At 40.2% G+C, this 20,063-nt stretch overlaps 2 protein-coding genes across 6 annotated transcripts; one reads left to right on the plus strand and one right to left on the minus strand.

Annotated features, from left to right (window-relative positions):
* Positions 1 to 1,425: 1,425 nt before the first annotated feature.
* On the minus strand, positions 1,426 to 9,893 carry fubp1 (far upstream element binding protein 1). 5 transcript variants are annotated; one of them, XM_039661184.2, is made up of 19 exons: positions 9,728 to 9,892; positions 9,063 to 9,156; positions 7,981 to 8,016; positions 7,835 to 7,871; positions 7,650 to 7,696; positions 7,467 to 7,538; positions 7,319 to 7,376; positions 7,067 to 7,229; positions 6,612 to 6,710; positions 6,404 to 6,526; positions 6,200 to 6,302; positions 5,870 to 6,112; positions 5,603 to 5,763; positions 4,985 to 5,130; positions 4,798 to 4,874; positions 4,530 to 4,655; positions 2,463 to 2,522; positions 2,036 to 2,193; positions 1,426 to 1,779 (listed from the first exon to the last, which is right to left on the minus strand). In XM_039661184.2, exons 1-19 carry the CDS (start codon positions 9,818 to 9,820, stop codon positions 1,771 to 1,773), a joined length of 1,905 nt encoding a protein of 634 aa, XP_039517118.1. In that variant the 5' UTR covers positions 9,821 to 9,892; the 3' UTR covers positions 1,426 to 1,770. The 5 variants fall into 5 exon arrangements, with proteins under 5 accessions (XP_039517118.1, XP_039517117.1, XP_088987141.1 ...); XM_039661183.2 differs by having other exon boundaries at positions 2,463 to 2,537; XM_089131015.1 differs by lacking the exon at positions 1,426 to 1,779 and having other exon boundaries at positions 1,958 to 2,193; positions 9,728 to 9,893.
* A 1,044-nt stretch (positions 9,894 to 10,937) lies between these two features.
* Positions 10,938 to 15,818, plus strand: LOC120471366 (phospholipid scramblase 1). The gene is made up of 9 exons (XM_089131717.1): positions 10,938 to 10,994; positions 11,213 to 11,238; positions 11,902 to 11,969; positions 12,069 to 12,123; positions 12,207 to 12,409; positions 12,485 to 12,646; positions 15,258 to 15,416; positions 15,547 to 15,585; positions 15,730 to 15,818. Exons 1-8 carry the CDS (start codon positions 10,939 to 10,941, stop codon positions 15,574 to 15,576), a joined length of 759 nt encoding a protein of 252 aa, XP_088987843.1. The 5' UTR covers position 10,938; the 3' UTR covers positions 15,577 to 15,585; positions 15,730 to 15,818.
* Positions 15,819 to 20,063: the final 4,245 nt, after the last annotated feature.

The raw sequence follows: 20,063 nt of genomic DNA on the forward strand, positions 1-20,063 counted from the left end.
CTAAGGTGCAAGGTCAGGGATGACACTGCAAAATTAGACATTGCACTGCTCACTAAGTGAACAGTCAGATCAAACGACCTCAAATCACACAAACCGGTCAGGCACAGATTTAAAAAATTGGACATTAATACTAATTAACATCTGAAGGAGGTCATTTGCTGAGGGTCTTTATGAGCTATGCAGTACAAAACACTTGGCAGTACAAATCACAAAAAAGTGTCTAGTCATTGTTAATTCAGATGGGAAAAACGATCTACAGACGTCCTGACTTAAACACAGTGATGCAGTTCACAGTTTCATACGAGAAGTCAGAGACAAGTCTTAAATGACTAAAGCAGTGTCAACATGGCAATGACTCAATTTGTAAATATCACACAATGCTGTTATGGCAAAAATAACAGTCCAATGTGAAAAAAGGGTAGTCATTATCTTGAATGCATGTAAATTCAAAATTGCAGCCCTGACATACTTACCCAAAAAGGGCAACATTAAGATTATTAAATACATTGCGCTTCAGTAAGTCAAAGACAACGCATTGACAGCATAACAAATTGGGCTGCAAAGTCACGTACATTTTGTACTTACAGTGGAGAGCTCATTTCACTGGTGTGGAAGGCCAGAGTCTCCAAAAACCTACAGGCCTATATTGGAAAAACGCTAACAAACAATGGGCAGACAAAAAAGTAGTCCACGTTCGCATTTGAGCTTTTTTTTAATTGTATCAAAACGTTTTAGAAATGCCAGCAATATTGATAGAAATATATACACAATTGGTGGATTTTAGACATTTAAAATATATGATGGTTGGGGACAAGTCATTTAGCAAGGCATCAGAACACTTGACCTGCCCTGTAAAAAAGCAGCAAACTTAAACAAACTAAAATACTTGCAACATGATTGCAGTCACAATATACAAGGAACAGTTTATGTAAAGACGCATACTTGCTTACCGCCTTCCTAATCTTGCCTGTGAGGGAGGAAATGTCTCTCATTAACAGTGCACACTACCTCAACAAACCAGGTGAAATGCAGTACAAGAATGAGCAACACTACAGCACTGAAGAGTTATTGAATTAATCACATACCTTGCCAACACCAAGCCACTTTGCCTTAGATAACCTGCCTACACCTACATCCACAGCAATGACCAGTACGAAAAAAAAAACAAAAAAACAGCCATATCCTTCCATTTGTCAAAGCAATCAAATGATCATTGATACTTTTTAGTTGTGACGTTAAAATAGACCAGGAATCAAACTTAAAATCAGGGGTAATGTAGACAGTTGGAGAAGAGAAAAAAAAAAGAGCAACATTTTCTTTCTGTAAATTTGCATACAAGACAACCCCCCCCCCCCCCCCATCCCAAAACAGGAAAAGAAATTTTCACAAAACATTGCCCAATTTTGCACCCCACTTACCAACACAGGAGGTTTCATTGTTTTATTGCAAAACACAACAGGCATATCATATTAAAACTGAGATGATTTACATGGAAATGACTATAGATCAGTCTCAAAACTACATGAAATACAGGAGATACAGGAGCTGGAATGACCAATATTACCCGACTAAAAACAAACCGTTCATTTACAAGAGTGGCAAAACAAAAAGGAAAAATATATATATATATATACTTGACTTTGGAGCCGGTCTGCGATCTAGCATAAACACTCAAACCAATGAAATTAAGATCTTCATCATGGCGTCTGCATCCAAACATTTAACAAAGGTTTTTTCTGACAATGTAGCATTTACTATGTCCACTTCACATTACTGGCCCTGTGCAGAAGAAATACATAAGAAATACACAACATGTTAAGAGCAGAAACATTTATGCAACACCCTCCCAAAATAAAAAATTAAAAGAAAATAGATAAAAGAAGCCTGCTTGAGGAGGAAAGTGTTTGGTTAAGTGTTGTATCGATGACTCGTCTGGAAACCTGCGAACCCTGTGGAAGGAAATGTTAGGGAAAAAAAAGGGGGGAACAAAAACAGTAGACATGCACATCTGAAGAGTTTTTTAGTGGAAGTGTACCTGCTGAGCCTGGGGTGCAGCTCCCATCGCCTGAGGGGCGCCTTGGCCGTAGTACGCTGCCTGTTGGCGGTAGTACTCTGCCCACGCTGCACTGTAATCCGGCTGACCTCCCGGCTGAGTCGTCGCCGCTGCTGCAGCCGCCTGAGGAGCAGCTTGACCTGAGATTAAACCAAACACAAAGCATTACAGAGAGAACAGCAACCACCACCACTTAGCACATGGTTAAAGCTAAATAAGTCCATGACAACGTTTGTAAGTGGGGGAACGACCCCGGCCACACGACCTCCGATAGCCGGGACAGAAACCCACAGCTTTACTCTAGGGCAGCCGAGTCCACAGCAGCTCTACTGCAGATGACTGTGAAAGAGTTGCGGCTGCCCAAAACTTTTAGAAAATCCATACATCTACATTCACATTCATGTCTTACCTTGTTTCTTATAGTACTCTTCCCATGCCTTCGTGTAGTCCTGCTGAGGTTGTCCTTGACCTGAAGACACAAGATCTAAAAGACGTTAATCATGAGTCTACGCAGCAACAAACAATGACACAAATATTTAACTAACATAAGAAAAACAGTTCACTTAAAACACAAATTGAAGATTAAGGTTTTCAAATTTCAGTAATTTCACATTTAATATTTTTAAGTAGGGCTGGGCGATGTGGTCAATAATTATCACGATAAAAGTCAAATCTTTATTTCTTTCTAATTTAAAAGGCAGATTTTTGCTCCTGAGTGAAAAGTTGTCAAAACCATACAGTTAATTGTGGTTTACTCTCAGAACATGACAAAAACTTGCCAAACAGGTGAACATTTAACAAATCAGAGGTAGAGTATTCAAAGCATTTAATAAAATATTTTACATATTTTACAAAAGATGCACAAATTAACTTACAAGTTAGCCCTCAAGAAATACCACTAACGGGATGATAGTTTGTGTTGCCCGACTTAAAAAATCTTTGCCACAGTATGTTTTGTCTTCTAGAAATGCATATTTGTCAGTAGCTAGAGTTGGGATGCAGATGTAAATTTGTTCACAAACAAAAACGGTAACATTTGTAAAAAATTGAAAACCTCATAATGGTAAAATTTAAATATTCTGACTGAGTTATGACTATAATTTTATTCAAATTAACCATTGGTCATCCATACTATTCATTTAGATCATGATGACCATAGGTAAAACCATATATAGCACCTTAACACCATGGTAAATACCATAGTTACATGTTGTGAAAAATAAAATTGTTTACTATAAATACAAATACTATAACTTAAGGACAATCAATGAAATTCCATTCCATTCCATATTTCTGCCACAATACCATGTGGATTCCCGTAGCACCGGAAGTTTTCCCAGTGGGCCGCTGTACAGCGTGGGCCAGCCAGTGAAGTGTAAATCCATGGTAAATGATGGTGATTGAAAAGCAACTGGATTGTTCATGGCACAATTTTACATTGTTTCTCAGTGCTGTTGAGAATGTCAGTGCAGATTCATCTGGTTTGGTAGTTTAAATCACAGAGACATTCATGTTCTTCAATGAATTCAAGAGCTTCGCACAGCACTGTTTAGTGCCCGAGAACGATCCGAGAGTAAACAGGTCATCTGCTCTCGTAAAAAGGCTCTACGCTGCCATTTAAGCAGAGCAAATAAATGAGGTGTGGTTTAGTTGCTTCTTTCCGCTTTTGGCTCATAAACATTATATCGAACATTTATCAAACTTTAGTTACATTTGTATTTGAGAAATTGTATCGCGATAATTATCGTTATTGCCCAGCTCTATTTATAAGTGCAAGCGGCATTGAAATACAACAATATCAGGCACAAACTTGGAAATTTAGATATTTATCTATTGTACGCAAATACGAAAGTGAGAAGTACAATCTCATTCATGGTTGTCAATGTGTTAATCCTATTCCCCCTGTTGAGACACTACAGCTCCTCATTCTCAACAGCAGGGTTTGAGACCAATATTTCTGAGGACAAGCACCAAAAACAAAATTCTCACGCCACTAACTTCCCTCACAAGACTCCAAAAGTACCACAGGACAGATTGGCCATTCAAGCCCTGCTGCTATCTATAACCTGCTCTCTCAAAGAAAATAACCTGAAGCTACAAAATATTTATACCCAATTTCTTGTAATATTCCTCCCAGGCCATGGTGTAATCTGACTGTCCACTTTGAACTGGAGCTTGTGGGTCACCTGTTAAAAATGGTACAATTTGAGAAATTGACAACCATTCTTTTCAAAGGCTGCAGAAAGTCCTCCACCTGGCTAGGTGGCGCACTTTGCACAAACAGGTTGAGTGTCTCTGTCCACGAGTGCTAAAAAAGGCCACCCCAGCTCAACGGATGAAGACCATTAAAAAAAAAAAAGAACATTATACTGTAGTTATGGCTACACTGAAAGCCTACTAAGTGCTACCGTACAACAGACTGTAGGTCTACAGTGAAGGGAGGGTGGCGTTTTGTGGAGTGCAGGTAAAAAAGTACCTTGTCCATTGGACTGGGTTGTGCCTGGGGCTGCTGAGGTGGGTGTCATGGGGCCCTGGGGCTGCTGCTGGTACTGAGAATAATAGGCTGCCCATGCAGCAGCATTAGCATCAGCTGCTGCTTTATCTGGAGAACAAACAACCGCTTAGCCAATTTCATTTTTCCTCCAACAGGCAACTGAAGTGGCAATGACTTTGACTAGCAATGGGGAAAACTTCAGCAATACCACTCTGAACCAACCCCAATTTGCACAAATATGAGCACTTACTGGGATCTGGCTGCCCTTGCTGCCAGTGGGGGTATCCGTTGCCCCAGCCTTGAGGCTGGTATGGAGCTGGGGGACCACTGAGGATAAAAATAAGATTCACTAAGTTCATCTGAAATTGAATTGACTCCTTTTAGAAAAAGTGAAAAGAATAACACATGCTTAACACCATGAAGCAGAAAGTTCTTACTGTGGTCCAGGAGGGCCCTGGCCGTAGGGCCCAGGGTTATATGGGCCCATGGGAGCAGGAGGTCCTTGTGGACCAGGAGGGCCATGAGAAGGACCTCCGTGGGGCCCAGGACCACCATGAGGGCCACCCATAGGGCTAACTGGACCCTATAATAAACCAAAACAAACATTTTAGAGTCCGTATAAAATAAAAACGGACAATTCTCAATTTTTTACATAATGTTGTAGTCCTTAATTAGTATGCCCTCAATCTTTAATCAAAAACATTAACCTTCCCTCAGCCTAAAAAAGTCTGTTCTCTTCATGACTTGGGATGGGTGGGACTAAAGCCCAAAATATATATATATATATTTTTTTTAAACTGTACTTTCAAAGTACACTCCATTTGATAGAGTTTGCAAAAGCAGGCGGTCAACACATGCACTCTAGGAAGTTGTATCTTCGTCCAATGTCTGCACTATTTTACTCCAAAAGAAAAACATCTTTGTAATCTTGTAAAGTTGCAGCTATCTCATAACCCCCTCGTACAAGCGCTTGTCAATAAGCAAGAATTAGCCTGTGTCTGAGCAGCATTTCATGTTCACCCAAAAAATTTGCAAAAAAACCCAAGGCACTCAACTCCAATTTTTTCCTCAACCAGTTGCCTGGCATAATCAATCTGTTGGGGTGATCCACGGACTGTGAAGATCTTTATATTAGGGTCTGAATTAGGCGGAGGGTTTCTTTGTAATTCTATCCTGGCTCCGGACTGCTGGCTGATGTTCTTAATTGTTTCACCCCCTAGAGCGAGAGAAAATATTACAAAAAGTTAATTCACTTACCCAATTAACAACATAAAATTGCATACCCTCTTTCAAAGGTAAAGTATTTATCAGCAACAACTAACCTTTGCCAATAATGAGGCCGGTCTTCATGGAAGGCACAGTGAAAGTGAATTCTTGCAGGCCTCCAGGAGGGCCGCCCATGTTCCAGTTTCCCTGCCCACGGCCTCTCCCTCTGCCCCCACCGTGACCAGGGGGGCCCCCTGCCTGCACACTTCTCAGAAGGTCAGTTATTATATCCGCTGCATGCTGAGCCCTGTCTGGAGGCCCCATAATCTGAGCGATCCTCTCTGGAGTAGTGCCATCATCTAAACCAAAGGTCAAGCATTTGTGTCAAAGATCTGAGTGCGATTTTGTTTTTGCTTTTATAATGAAGTGCATATGAACGTATTCACCTGGTTTGAACTGAATCCTAACACCAGTATCATTCTGAATCTTCTTGATCATTTCACCATTCCTTCCAATCACAATTCCCACTGCAAACCTTGGCACAGGAACCTAAAGCAACAGCAAAACAGTTTCAATAGTCAATTGCCTTTTTAAAATCTTATTTAAATGTATAAAAATCACAAAGACTCAAAATATCAAGCAGTACTTACATCCAGACCACCTTCTCCACCACCGCCACCATTACCACCACCTCCAGCTCTAGAACCATATTCTCCTCTCTGTTCCCGGAAACCCTGATCTCTGATCAGATCCATCACCATGTCTTTAGCTTGCTGTACAGACCAAGACATGTCATTTAAAAATAGATATATAATCTACAGTTACAATGTACCAATGCAAATGCCTTGATGTACTCACCTGAACTTTAAAAGGATCACCGGAGATCCTGAGCGGTTTATCAGCACCTGTGTTTTGGGGTCCATCTTGAATCATGACCATTTTGACTCCAGCACGTTCCTGATGAACAAATGTTGAACAATTACAATTTTACATTTATTCATTTAGCAGATGCATTAATCCAAAGAGACTCCCAACGAGGAACACAAGCGATTCAGCTTAAAGAGCCAATAAACAAAGCACTTAATAATAAACTTGTTTCTAAAATTGTTCAGAATAGTTCAAGCTAGGGAGGGATTAAAGAATAGCGATAGCATAGGTGAAAGAATAGATGATTTCTCTCCCTCTCAGCAGGTTTCAGTTAAATTAGTAATTGCATGTCTGGAAAACATGTAAAGGTCCGAAGTCAGAGAACATGCCGGAATTCCAAACCAGCTTTAATTGAATGCTAAATAAACCACATCTGTGCACCTTACCTGTAACTGTTTGATTGTTTCTCCTCCTTTTCCAATGACCAGACCAGCTTTGGAGGCTGGGACCATAATCTCCTGAACAGACATCCCTGGTCCATCATTGTGGTGAAATGCTGGAGAAGGTCTGCCTTTCTCTACAATCTCTGAGAGTAACCTCTTTGCACCCCTATTATGGAAAACATACATTTGTTTTCACCCACTTCTAGAACACCCATTTTAACCATGAAATGCTTTTAAACGTGTGGAGATACTCACTGGATTGCTTCAGGTGAGCCTGTTAATGTCACTGACCTCTCAGGCATGCCACCACTGTCTGTTGGGAAGAGTGCAGAATAAGAGTCTTTTCATATATGCTTTACAAAACCTCAGACGCACAATGTCAGGGCACAGCATTCTGACTCACCAGGAGCGATCTGTATTTTGCAACCAGAGTCCTGCTGGATTCTTGAAATCTGTTCTCCTCCTCTTCCAATGACTGCAGATGAGTGATTAATTAACACTGCGTTATTGATGGGATTTAAATGAAAGTCCTCCAAAGCCTCTAGTCGTGGATAAGAATTCGGAAAAAACGAATCGGACAACTTACTGAAGCCGACCATGCCATCGGGAACCTTGTACTCTTCTGATATGGACCTACATATTGACATGATAGCATTAAAATACATGTGCAAAGCAGAAATGTACTTGTTTTAAAAAAACAAAAAAAACAAAAGCATTAATATTTTAAATATATTTGCATTAAATACTTTGCTTAAAATAAATAAAATGTACCTTGGGCCACCCATGCCTCCCATTACAGATGAAAAAGCTGGAGCAAATAAAAGCATGAACTTATGAGAAGACCAAACAACATAGCCACATCTTTGTAAAACACATTTAACAGGTAATCAGTTCAATGTGGAACAATCAATGCTTACGATCGCTTGGTGGAACCTTCTTGGTTTCTGGTTGATCTAAAGAGGACAAAAAGACCAAGTTAACCAACTAATTACTACATATCAGCCTATTACAGCAAGCAATCCATAGGAAAACCATTTAACCCTCTGATAGTCATTTTAGGCAGATTTAAAAAATAAATAAATAAAAAATCTCCTTAATTGGAATTGCATGAAACTTGATGACTCGACACATGCACAAAAAAGGTATGACTCGAAAAGGCTAAGTGTTAAAAACCCAGTGTAGCTTCTGCTCCTTTAATTGTGGTGAGGTTTTTGTTCTGTTTTGTGTGTTTGCAGGGTGGAAATGTGACTTTTTTTTCCAGCTTTCCAACATAGAAGCAAAACAGTGGAACTGAGGTAAAAGTAAAAAGAAAAACAAAAAGTGGCTTTGTGGTTTTATTTAGGATTTATTTTATAGTTATTCAGATTTATAATTTCCAAACTGTTTAAGAGTAAGCGCTCGCACCACAAATAAGGTAGGAAAACATGTCTGGAAAAGTTATTTGAAGCAGCACAATGAGAACATCTACGCACCCTTTGTGTTTGTACAGATCAGGCTCTTTTTTGCCATCTCTTGGTTGGGAATCTTCCATTTGGTTTATTTATAGGTAAGTTTGTATAACTCGTACAACAATACACTTCATTTCCACGCATTTTTACGGAAAGCCTTGCTTGGACACACGCTCGACTTAGTGCTTGTTTGTACCAACAAGATTTAAATATTAGTTCCATAAATTTTAAGTGAAAGTTAGAGTCTTAAAAAATAATATAAAACTTATAAGATTTTTCTCTTAAGAGAACCGCAAATTTTATTTTATGCAGAGTTTAACATTTGTAGTGTTTAATGAAAATATTAACATGAGGCATAACTTAAAGGTTTGGCCAGTCTCAATATATTAAATATAACATTCATTTATTTAAAAAAAAAAAAAAAAAAGTCACCTTAACCAGTTCCGCAGGATCAAAATATCACAAGTTAAGAATACAAGAGGGTTAAAAAACTAAATGTGGTTAACAATATACCCAACTATACAGCCGCAACATGGCTCCTGTGAACTTACCTCCATCTTCAAGGGGTCTCTTCTGTCCTCCATAACCAAACTCATTGGAGGACGGAGAGGGGGGTATACCATCACCTCCTATTTTTGCCGCTATCTATGAACATAATGTGAATTACAAAGTTAAACGGGGTTTGATCTTTCTATATAAATCACAACAAACCTGAAAGAGTATGAGCCCTATCTGAGTCTCTACTGTTCCCCTGAACAAAACTAAGTTAATTCGACCTAGCAGCTGCAACAACAAAAAAACTAACTTTCGCTTTTTCTACAAATTAGTAGAAAATTCACTTACTTAGCCTATAAAATGGCTATTTTTAATCCTATATCCAATGGCCTGATTCCACCTAAAGTTATGAGTGGCTGTTTGTGTGCATGCAAATTAACGTTACAGTTCACGTAAATATCAAATATTGTGCAGTCAAACTATTTGTTTGCCTTTAGTCTATAGTACATAAGTATTATTTGTAACACGCCATTCTGCTTCAGCTAAAACTTGATATAAGGAAGTAAATAATTGAATAAACGCTAAACTGAAACCCCTTTGTTGCAACGCATCAAGGCCTCGCATTAGCACGTTAGCTAACGAGATCGCTAGGCTTCATTTTGTTTTTTAAGCGGAGAGCTTGAAGATACAAAACATTTTCAGACTCTTTCGAAACACTCACTTGTCTTGCTCTCTGAAGGGCGTCTTTAAAAGCATCGTTCATCCCTGCACCGGAGTTAGAGGACGGCGGAGCCACGTTAGAATAGTCGGCCATGTCTGCAGGAACAGTCTTCTCGAGCTGAAGGAAGATGGCCGTCACGCGCGAGAGTGATGAAGAGAACCGACTGCAGCCGCTTCGATCCTGATCCAACTTCCGCTAGGCAAGCTACAGCGGAAGTGGAATAAAAGTCCCTCCTTCCTTCCAAAACGCACCTTGGCTCATAATGTTGTTTCTACCTAAATTATTACTACAGTAATCATATATGACAACTTAGAAATGTGATTAAATTATGTACACATTAGGTAGTCCTCTAGAAAACTGACACTCCACAATATCGACATAAAACGTGACTATTGATAAGCCTAGTAAGACATTGACATCTTTACTAGCGCTTCCAGTCAGTGCTCAAAGCACTGTACACAGCACAAAGTTAAATTCTTCTAAATATGTAAACCATACAATGTAACAACAACAAAAAAGCCTTACAATGAGGCTCAGGTCAGTATGTTCCGACAACCACAATATGTGGAAATATAAAATGAACAAGCAAGCAGTCACTGATTAAACAAACCCTTACAAAAATTAACCACTTTACTGCAAATACAAACCAAAATAAAAGTCTATTAATTAACCACAAATTGACATGCTGCAACTCTATGTACATTTTAACCGTTTGTAAAACTGTGATTATTGCCTACAATAACCATGGCTACACTTTCACTAAAATAAAACCATGGTTAATTGTCCCACACTAACTGTATGATACTGTTTGAAATGGAAAAAAAATGATATTGTACACTGTTACTTGGTTTCAGAAACACAGTTGAAGTGTCAACTGACAAATCGAGGCTGAAGAGAAAGAAACACATGTATAAAAGCTGAGCACCTACAAAAAAAAAGCCTTAGCCTGGATGAGGTTCAAACTGCAACAATCACTAGAAATTTGATAAAAATGAAATCCAATGTTTCAAATGTCAAATGTTCAAAATGCCTGCAATTATATAGGCCCTGTGGTATATTTATTTATTTCGATAAAATTACCAGAATTGACGGAACATTTTCAAGCTGTTAAAACAAGAAATAACTAAACTTGAAAGTGGGTCAACCCACTTTTCAACCACAAACACCTTGGTGACAAAAAAAAGTAGGTAGATTGTTTGTCATTGTTTGTCATGAGAGAAACATTTTCTACAGAGCCACAGACGAACAAAATATTTGTATCTCACTGGTATGTGGTATATCTCTCAATATTAGATCCTTTAAAATAATTTCATTTTAAATTATTTTTTAATTTTATTTTATATATAAATGCAATTTTTGTGTTATGAAGTTTTTAGAGAACCATTGGATTTATTATGATCTTAAAAATTATAAAAATGAAATTTAACAGTGTATAAACAAAATTGATGTCCTTTATTTTAATTTTTTTATTCTCTCTACTTTCAGTCTAAAATCAAATAAGGAATTGTCAGGTGAGTTTTTATGTTTATCTACGCTGATTTTGCTTGATTGACTACAACATGCACTGTGCAGATTCTGAGGCAAGCTATATAAGAAGTGCACACTTTAGTCAACTTAAAAAAGGCTACTCACTATGGAAATAACATGGCCACATGAAATTAATGTAATGTTTTCAGACACTTGTTGCATGTTATTTATAATTAAATGAAAATTTTAAAGTTATATCAAATGTTGCATAACTTAAGAGTGCCTTTTTTACATAATACATAATACTAAGCACTTAGTATGTACGTATGTACTGTTTATGTACTTAGTATTTCTGTTGTCTTTGTATGGTTAAAGTGTTCTGCCAAACGTTCTGACAGGCATTTCAACTAAAATATAATCTAAGTTCTATTAAACTTGTATGTCATGTATTTAAGTATATTTGTAATTACACATTTGTAATGATGATGTTGCAATTTTGTACATTTAAAATATACACTATACGTTCACATTCAATATAAAGCCCATATTTTTCACAAGTGACCATGAAAGACAAGAATAAACCTAATTGAATGTTGTGTATAAAGGACAACATCCATTTTTTATTGATAATACACAACATATTTCAGTGTGTAATAATTTGTTTAACTAAGCTGTTTGATACATAAACATTTCTGATTATGCTCCAGAGTTCACCGCAATGATGCCTTCCTCAGACCCGTACCACTGTCCTTCTCATCTTGAGACCTTAACCAGGGTGATAAGGCTGGAGATGCTTTTTTTTAATTTAATAAATAATTATGTTTATCCTTATGTGTATGTTATTCTGATTTAAACACTTTCATGTTTATTTTAGATTGATCAATTGTTTGTCTACAAAGACAAAACTCTGGAAGAAAGTCTTGAAGAAGGTTTGTTCATCAGCATTTCATAAATGAAATAGAGTGAAATCAAATGAGCAACACACTTATCTCCTACCTTTTCATTCTGAAAGTTTTATGTGGAATAAAGTCTAACAACAGATATGAGGTGAAGGATGACACTGGGAACAACATTTTTAGAATTATTGAGGACAATGATGGTTGTAACAGGACTTGCCTGGGTGGATCACGTTCCTTCACAATGAATGTTTTTAATGACTCAAATCAAGAGATCATCAGACTGGAGCGACCATTTGTTTGTTGCAGCAATAATGAGGTATGACCTTTTCTCTGTCTTGTTTACCCCTTGATTATGTTGTACTGTATATGATATCTTGTATGTATATTTTAGCTGGAGGTTCAGTCTCCACCTGGCGTTGCCATCGGACTTGTTCGACAAAACTGGCATGTTTGCCTACCTAAATTCACAATTGAGAATGAACGAGGAGAACCAGCATTTAAGATTGCAGGACCATTTGTACCTTGTACAGTCTGCATGGATGCAGACTTTGAGGTGATGCACAAACTTTCCCCTGACTTGTAGCCTTTTAGAGGCTTAAATAAATCTTTTGATAGTATGCACATATTGTTTACATACATGCTTTTTTTAATTGTACTCTTTTTAATAAAAACCTGTGTGTAATTACAGCATTAATAAATTACTGTAATTATATCTATAATTGCCCTTTTGACCCCAACACCTAATCAACCCTTAAACCATTACACCAAACATGTCCCCATAATCTTACAGTGTTGCCAGTGTTTCACATGAAATTGTGCAACTTTTATTACACTGTTCCCAACTTTTTTTAGACCCTTCCCCCATGTCCCAATTGGACTAATTTTGCTATGCAGACCTAGCTACCCTGATCCCACCTCAAATTCTATATGCTTTTAAGGGCATTTTAAGCTCATTGTCCATCCCACACTGTAGGTGTCAGGATTCCACCAGCTTCACTCACTCCTCCCTCCCACTCGTTCATAGTCCCCTGAGTTTTAATCACCATCACCTGCACCTCATCAGTTCACCTCACTATATATTCAACTCCTCTTCACACACTCATTGTCTAGTCTTGTCTCTACATGACACTACAGACTTGCCCGCTCCAGCCCGCTCCAGCCATTGATCACCTGCTGACCTTCACACAGAAGTTCAGTCTCCAGTCATCAGCCTGTTCCCAATGACTCTCCATCCACATCAGTAAACAAAGACTCTGGTTATCCTTGAGCTTAGTTCCATCCTGAATATCATCTGCTTGCATCCTCAACATGGGCCCTATCTTGCACCCGGCGCAAATGACTTTGTACACCGATGCATTTATCATTCCTATTTTGCACCCGCGCAAAGCGGGCTTTTCCCTCCACAGACACACGTCTGTGAATTAGGGAATGAACTTGCGCTCCCTGGGCGGGTTGGTGCAAAAAAGGAGGCGTGTTTCGGCGCAAACATTCCCTAGTGCTGTTTTGCAGTTTCAGAAAACAATTGCGCCACTGACCAGAAAAAAACCTAGTCTAAAGTCATTGGCGCGTTGTGCGTACATTCAGATGCTATTTTAAGTGCGCATGCATGGCCATGATACAGAGTGTGAACAATGCACATACACTGTAGATGATTCTCTCATCTACACAGATGCATTTTACTTTTTGCAAATGATACATTATTATAAGGAAAACTATTAAAACACAATGGAAATTATTGTTGTGTTCATGACGATGGGAAAAATAGGCATACAGCTTACACATTTACCCAAATTAATATAGCCTATGCCTTTTTAACCAAAGCTAATTTGGGTGTGTTTGTCCTATCCCCAATGTCACTTCTCTTTCTTTTACGGCCCTGACAAGAACATAGTTCTCCTTGGCTGTGAACCAATTGTGAAGCGCGCCTGGTAAACGTGCCGTTATAATAGTATTGCGCCATGGAACAAGCGCACTACGGCGCACCTCGTTCATCATGCTCTTAAAGGGAATGTGAGATGACGCTCTGATTGGCAACATGACATCATGACTTTTGCGTAAAGTCAAGTGGCGCGTTATCTATACGCATTTTGAGCTATCCACGTGTATGCGTGTATGTCTACGCCGTTAAATGTCCGAGTGATTCCGCGTATATGTACACGCCGTTAAACGTCTAAGCGAAACAAAGCAAAATGTAGATCTACATCTGGGGATCGATATTTTTTTCCTAGGATGGTAGGGGAAGAGTCATAAATGGTATTAACCCCAGTGACGGGTAGGTTTAGGGACGGGGTTGGGGTAGGTCATAGATTTATATATACAGTAATATAACATTAACTCAACGGCGTTCATAAACACGCTGAAAAGCGATTATGCTTTTGATAGCATGCCAAAAATGGAAATACGAATTAGCATGTCATACATACGCCATTTCATGAGATCAGTCTGTATTTACTCACCCTCATGTTGTTCCAAACCTCTATGTGTTTATTTGTTCTGCTGAACACAAAGGAAGATATTTGGAAGAATGTTTTAATCAAACAGATCTCATTCCCCATTGACTACCATAGTATGTATTTTCCTACTATGGTAGTCAATGGGGAATGATATCTGTTTGATTAAAACATTCTTCCAAATATCTTCCTTTGTGTATAGCAGAACAAATAAACACATAAAGGTTTGGAGCAACATGAGGGTGAGTAAATACTGACAGAATTTTCATTTTTGGGTGAACAAACCCTTGACCCACCCACAAAGTTACTTGCGCTCAGATCGTTAAAATAGAGCCCCAAATCTCTGTCTGGATCTGCAACTTGTAATGAACACTATTTCACTTACCACCTGACTCCGGTTCAAACCAACCATGACAGAAGGGGATTTCAAGTTGTGTTATATTTCCACACAGTGAAAGGAAAAAAACCTGACCCACAAACACATATCTTTGGTTTTAAATGCCAGAGCTATGGTCTTGCTTTTCTTAACAGTATAGCAAAATAAAGATTACGTTGTAAATCCAGTGCTGATTTCTAAAGACATTTAGCTAGTAACCACTGTTAATATGTTAAAGATGGTTCACCAAACAGTAAATTTAAATTTTAACAGTTTAATTTTTGGGTGAAATATGCCTTTAATGTGTTGTAATTTCCTGTCTTATCCTGTGACCACAGCTGGTGTCTTTGAATGGGGCAGCAATAAACACATCATTTGGCAAGATTTTCAAACCTTTCTCAGCCTGTGGACCAGCAGGTGCAGATTTTGTGCTGAGGTTTCCAAGAAACTTGGAAGTCAAAATGAAAGCTGCACTTTTGGGAGCCTGCATACTTATTGTAAACATTTTTATTATTCCCCAGTGTTCTAGTATAAGAATTAAAAAATAATAATTTTCTATTTAGGGACTATTAATTTACTATTACAAATGTTCTATTAATTATAACTCATTTGCTCATTCATTTTTAGGACTGCTTGTATTATGAAAACCGACAATAACATGAAACTGTGAGTGGCAAGTGCACTGGTGTAGTTTAATAATAATCTGAAGGGAGTATTCTGGCATTTTTATTTACACAAAATATATGTAATAGTTAAGGCATTTTTGGTCCTTGTGTGCATGTAACGCGTCTTTTTCTTTTTTGGTTACAGTACTTCAAAGAAGACGAGGTGGAAGACAAATGCCTACAGACTGCTTGCTAAATTTTCATTACCAATAAAGGCTGAAGAGAGAAAAATCATTCTGTAAATGGCCAATATTGAGTTTTTTGTATTATCTCTTTCTGTAAAAAAAAAATAACAACAAAAAAAATACCTTGCAAATGTTGTTAAAGTTGCTATCATTAAATCATCTACTTTTATGGGGCACATAAATCTGTTCTGTTTATTTTCAATTCAAGAGTAACAAATTGCACGTAATGTTTCAGCTTGTGATTCTCACTTATAGGAAGGTGATGGTTGCATCTTGAGGTTGCATGTATCTGAAAGGGAAGCAAACACCACAGTAACCCACAAACATCTACAGCTGAAGTTCTTATTAATTCTACAGGTGATGTGGAAAAAAAAAACGGATATTGGACGCTTTTTAAGAATGAAGTGGTGCTTGTCCTTGGTGCGACACCTTTATTTCTGTAAGAAATATGAATAAGACTGGTTAGATCGGGTAACACTCCATAGTGTGTAGCCAATCGCTGAACTCACACATCACATACTGAGCTATTTCCACTCAGTGACGTCATGGACCAATCCTGCATGGTGTAATGCTGCATAGTTTTAGGGTGCCCTCAACTGGTGAATCTGAGTTTAACAAGAATTACACTCTTAAAAATACAATAACAATAGGCTATTATTAGCAAATAGTTTTCTTATTTTCATATCTCAGTCATTAGCTAGTTCAAAATTTGAATAGGGACAATATCTCTTTTGAGCTGTCAATAAAAAACTCAGAGCTCCCCTCCACAAATTAATGTCTCCTAATATTTTCATGAACACGTAAAGCATTTCTTGTTTTAATCATCTTTTCTTTTCAGGATCTCAAACCTGTACATCAGTGTAGATCCCGCATTCTAGTGGAGGAATAAGCTTGTCTGGTTAAAAGAACATGTTGGCCTTGGCTTCAGATTGTCCTACCAAGGCTTACTTATGAAGGTATATTTGGTGCAATACTTCTGAATGCCTGTGACAGTGGAAAGTGTAGTTGTAGAGAATATCCACACATGCGTATCAGCAAATTTGAAGTCACAGAGAGAAATGTTTTAAAGGGTTAGTTCACCCAAAAATGAAAATTAAGTCATTAATTACTCACCCCCATGCTGTACCAACCCCGTAAGACATTCGTTCGTATTCGGAACACAAATAAAGATATTTTTGATTAAATTTGAGAGCTGTATAACTACCACATTGGCTCCTAAGGGACTGCCTCTTGACGGCCCAGAAAGTCAATGAAGAAAATGTTTAAATATCCCAAGTGACTACCGTGGCTCAACTATATGTTTATCAAGCGACGAGAATACTTTTTGTGCGAAAAAACAAACAAAAATAACGAGTTTATTCGACTATTCCTTTTCTTCCTTGTAGGCCAGAAACGAGACTTCCTTAGATTTCCACGACGCATGCGCGAGAATTGCGATCTCCTTACACTACTTCAGTTCAGTTCTCGCGCAAGGCCAGGCTGCGTTCGCTCTGCATTCTATGGTCGTCCTGCAGATCCTTCATGCAGATATCCTTCGTGAGTGGGATGAGAAGGGCAGACATCCGGAAGCTGTCACGGATTTAAGTAGCGCAACGAATCTCTCTCTTCGCGCCACGAAATCTGCAGCTCAAGCCCTGGGGAAGTGCATGGCCACCCAGGGGCCTCGGCCTAAGATTGCGCTGAAACCCGAACATCCGAAGTCCTCCTAGCCACGCTGAGAAAACGACGGCTCAGTCCTGCCAAGGCCGGACCACCGTCAAAGCTTCGCCCCCTGTCAGTCCCTTCCTCTCAGGTTACTGCAGCGGTGTATTCAGCAGCCAACAAGCTGGTCATTCTACCCGCTTGCCTGCACCCAAACGGCGTTTTCACGGCGGCCCAGAGAAATCTCTTAAAGAGCAAACATGCCTTATGTGTAGAAAATGTGCCCACAAAACAGTGTTCACCCCTACACACAAGCACCACACTTCCCGTGTCTCTCTCAGAGTCCACTCTCATAAAGTGGGCGCAGCCCGCTCGAGTCAATAAACGTGCTCATGAATATGCCACAATCAGGAAGTCACTCACAGAACAACCAGCGCTGGCTGTCTGCGAGCCGTCATGCATAAGCACATTAAGCACGCTCACACACACTGCTCAGCTCACTGCGTGCGGCAATCAGGGCGATTTGGCCATCCACCCCCTAGCGTTACGCTTCAAAGCGTGGGAAGCTATCCCGGGGATATCCAAGTGGGTGTTAAGCACGATAAAACGAGGCTATTTGCTACAGTTCGATCGCCACCCTCCTCGCTTCCGAGCGCGGCTCGAAACTACTGTGAACACGGAAGCAGCCAGTATGTTTCGTTCAGAAATAGCAAACCTTTTGTGCAAAAGGGCCATTGAGAGAGTGCCGCCTTCTCTAAGCGCCTTCTCTTTATTTTCTTGTCCCCAAGAAAGACGGCAGCCTCAGACCGATTTTAGATCTCAGATTTTTTAACAAAGTACTTGCGAAAAGACAAAATGCTTACAGTCAAGAAACTTCTTGCGCATGTGCGCCAGGGGGACTGGTTTATTTCTCTTGATCTGAAAGATGCCTACTTTCAGATTCAGATAAATCCCTGTCACAGGCCATTGTTGAGATTTGCCTTCGACACCCAGGTTTATCAATACACCATCCTCCCGTTTGGTCTATCCTTATCACCCTGTACCTTCACGAAGTGCATGGATGCGGTGCTCGCACCCCTGCGGAGTCAGGGCTTGCGAATACTGAGCTATTTGGACTAGCTGGCTGATTTTGGCACAATCACACACGGAGCTTCTTTCTCACAGGACAGTTCTCCTCAATCATCTAAACAGTTTGGGCCTTTCTGTCAATTGAACAAAGAGCTCTCTACAGCCCAGTTAGGCGATTTCCTTCCTTGGAATAGAGCTAGACTCAGTGGCCATGACGGCTCCCTTATCAACACAGCGCACACGCCGTGTTCAGCGACTAGCCGCCTCTTTTCATCTGAACAGCCTCACATCTCTGAAAACTTTTCAGAGAATGTTGGGTTATATGGTCTCAGCTGCAGCAGTACTCCAGCTGGGTTTACTGTGCATGCGCCCGCTTCAACATTGGCTAAACACCCGTGTGACTCGCCGGGCTTGGGCCACAGGCCGCCAGCCGATTAGAGTGACTCAGACCTGTGTCTCAGCTCTGCAGCCCTGGACAGTGACCGAATGGTATCAGCGGGGAGTGACTATGGGAGCTGTATCTCGCCGAAAAGTCTTCTCGACAGAAGCGTCCAACACGGGTTGGGGCGCGGTCTGCGAGGGCTCACTGGCCTTTGGCCTTTGGTCAGCTCAGCAAAAGCTCCTTCACATAAATTGTCTGGAAATGATAGCGGTCAAGTACGTGCTCACGTGGTTCCTCCCGATCATTCAGGGTCACCACGTCCTGGTCCGCTCGGACAGCAGGATTGTGGTATCCTATCTAAACCGTCAGGGCAGAGTCAGATCTAGGAACCTCTTCCGTTTGACAGGACGCATAATGAGTTGGTCCCAGTGCCATCTGCGCTCGCTGAGAGCGACGCATGTGCTCGGCCACCTGAACGACGGCCTAGACAGACTGTCCAGACTCCAGAGAAGGTCAAACAGTCCAGAAGTTATGGCGAATATTCGGCAGAGCAGAGATAGACCTCTTTGCGTCAGAGGAAAACTCTTACTGTCCAGTATTTTTCTCAAAAAGCGAGGACGCGCTGGCCCCAGGACTGGCCCAACCGCCTTCCCTCCTGTCCTCCCTCCCTTCCCAACCGCCTTTACGCCTTCCCTCCTGTCTCGCTATTGCCACAGGTAATACAGAGGATCAGAGAAACACACCACTTTGTGCTCCTCATAGCCCCACGCTGGGAGAATCAGACTTGGTTCCCAGAGCTTACGCAGTTGTCACTGACAGCCCTGTGGCCCATTCCAGTCAGAGCAGATCTCCTCTCTCAAGCTTGTGGCACAATCTGGCATTCCCATCCACAGCGCTGGGTGCTGCATGCGTGGGTGATCGACGACTACCCGTCGCTTTGACAGAAGGAGTGATAAACACTATCATACACGCTAGAGCTCCTTCCACGAGAAGGCTCTACACGTCTAAATGGTCTGTATTTTCATACAGGTCTGTAATGGTGCACCGACAGAGATCTGGACCAACGGAAATGTGGGGTGTCGTCGCTGCTCGTGTTTTTACAAGAGCTGCTGGATAAGGGCAGGTCCCCATCCACGCTCAAAGTTTACGTGGCGGCCATCGCGGCATTCGCTGAACCCCTGCATGGCCAGTCGCTGGGTCAAA

The sequence above is a fragment of the Pimephales promelas genome, chromosome 5 (assembly GCF_988280905.1).
Source record: "Pimephales promelas chromosome 5, fPimPro1.hap1.1, whole genome shotgun sequence".
Classification (NCBI taxonomy): domain Eukaryota; kingdom Metazoa; phylum Chordata; class Actinopteri; order Cypriniformes; family Leuciscidae; genus Pimephales; species Pimephales promelas.

What these genes read in the sequence shown, in the direction of transcription:
- LOC120471366 (XM_089131717.1), top strand. Translation starts at nt 10,939, where the DNA reads ATGAGAGAAACATTTTCTACAGAGCCACAGACGAACAAAATATTTGTA. An exon ending in ATCAAATAAGGAATTGTCAG is followed by an intron (nt 11,239 to 11,901) that starts GTGAGTTTTTAT and finishes ATTATGCTCCAG; the next exon opens with AGTTCACCGCAATGATGCCT. An exon ending in TTTGTTGCAGCAATAATGAG is followed by an intron (nt 12,410 to 12,484) that starts GTATGACCTTTT and finishes TGTATATTTTAG; the next exon opens with CTGGAGGTTCAGTCTCCACC.
- fubp1 (XM_089131014.1), bottom strand. Translation starts at nt 9,820, where the DNA reads ATGGCCGACTATTCTAACGTGGCTCCGCCGTCCTCTAACTCCGGTGCA. An exon ending in CGATGGCATGGTCGGCTTCA is followed by an intron (nt 7,539 to 7,649) that starts GTAAGTTGTCCG and finishes ACTCATCTGCAG; the next exon opens with TCATTGGAAGAGGAGGAGAA. An exon ending in GGCTCACCTGAAGCAATCCA is followed by an intron (nt 7,230 to 7,318) that starts GTGAGTATCTCC and finishes TTTCCATAATAG; the next exon opens with GGGTGCAAAGAGGTTACTCT.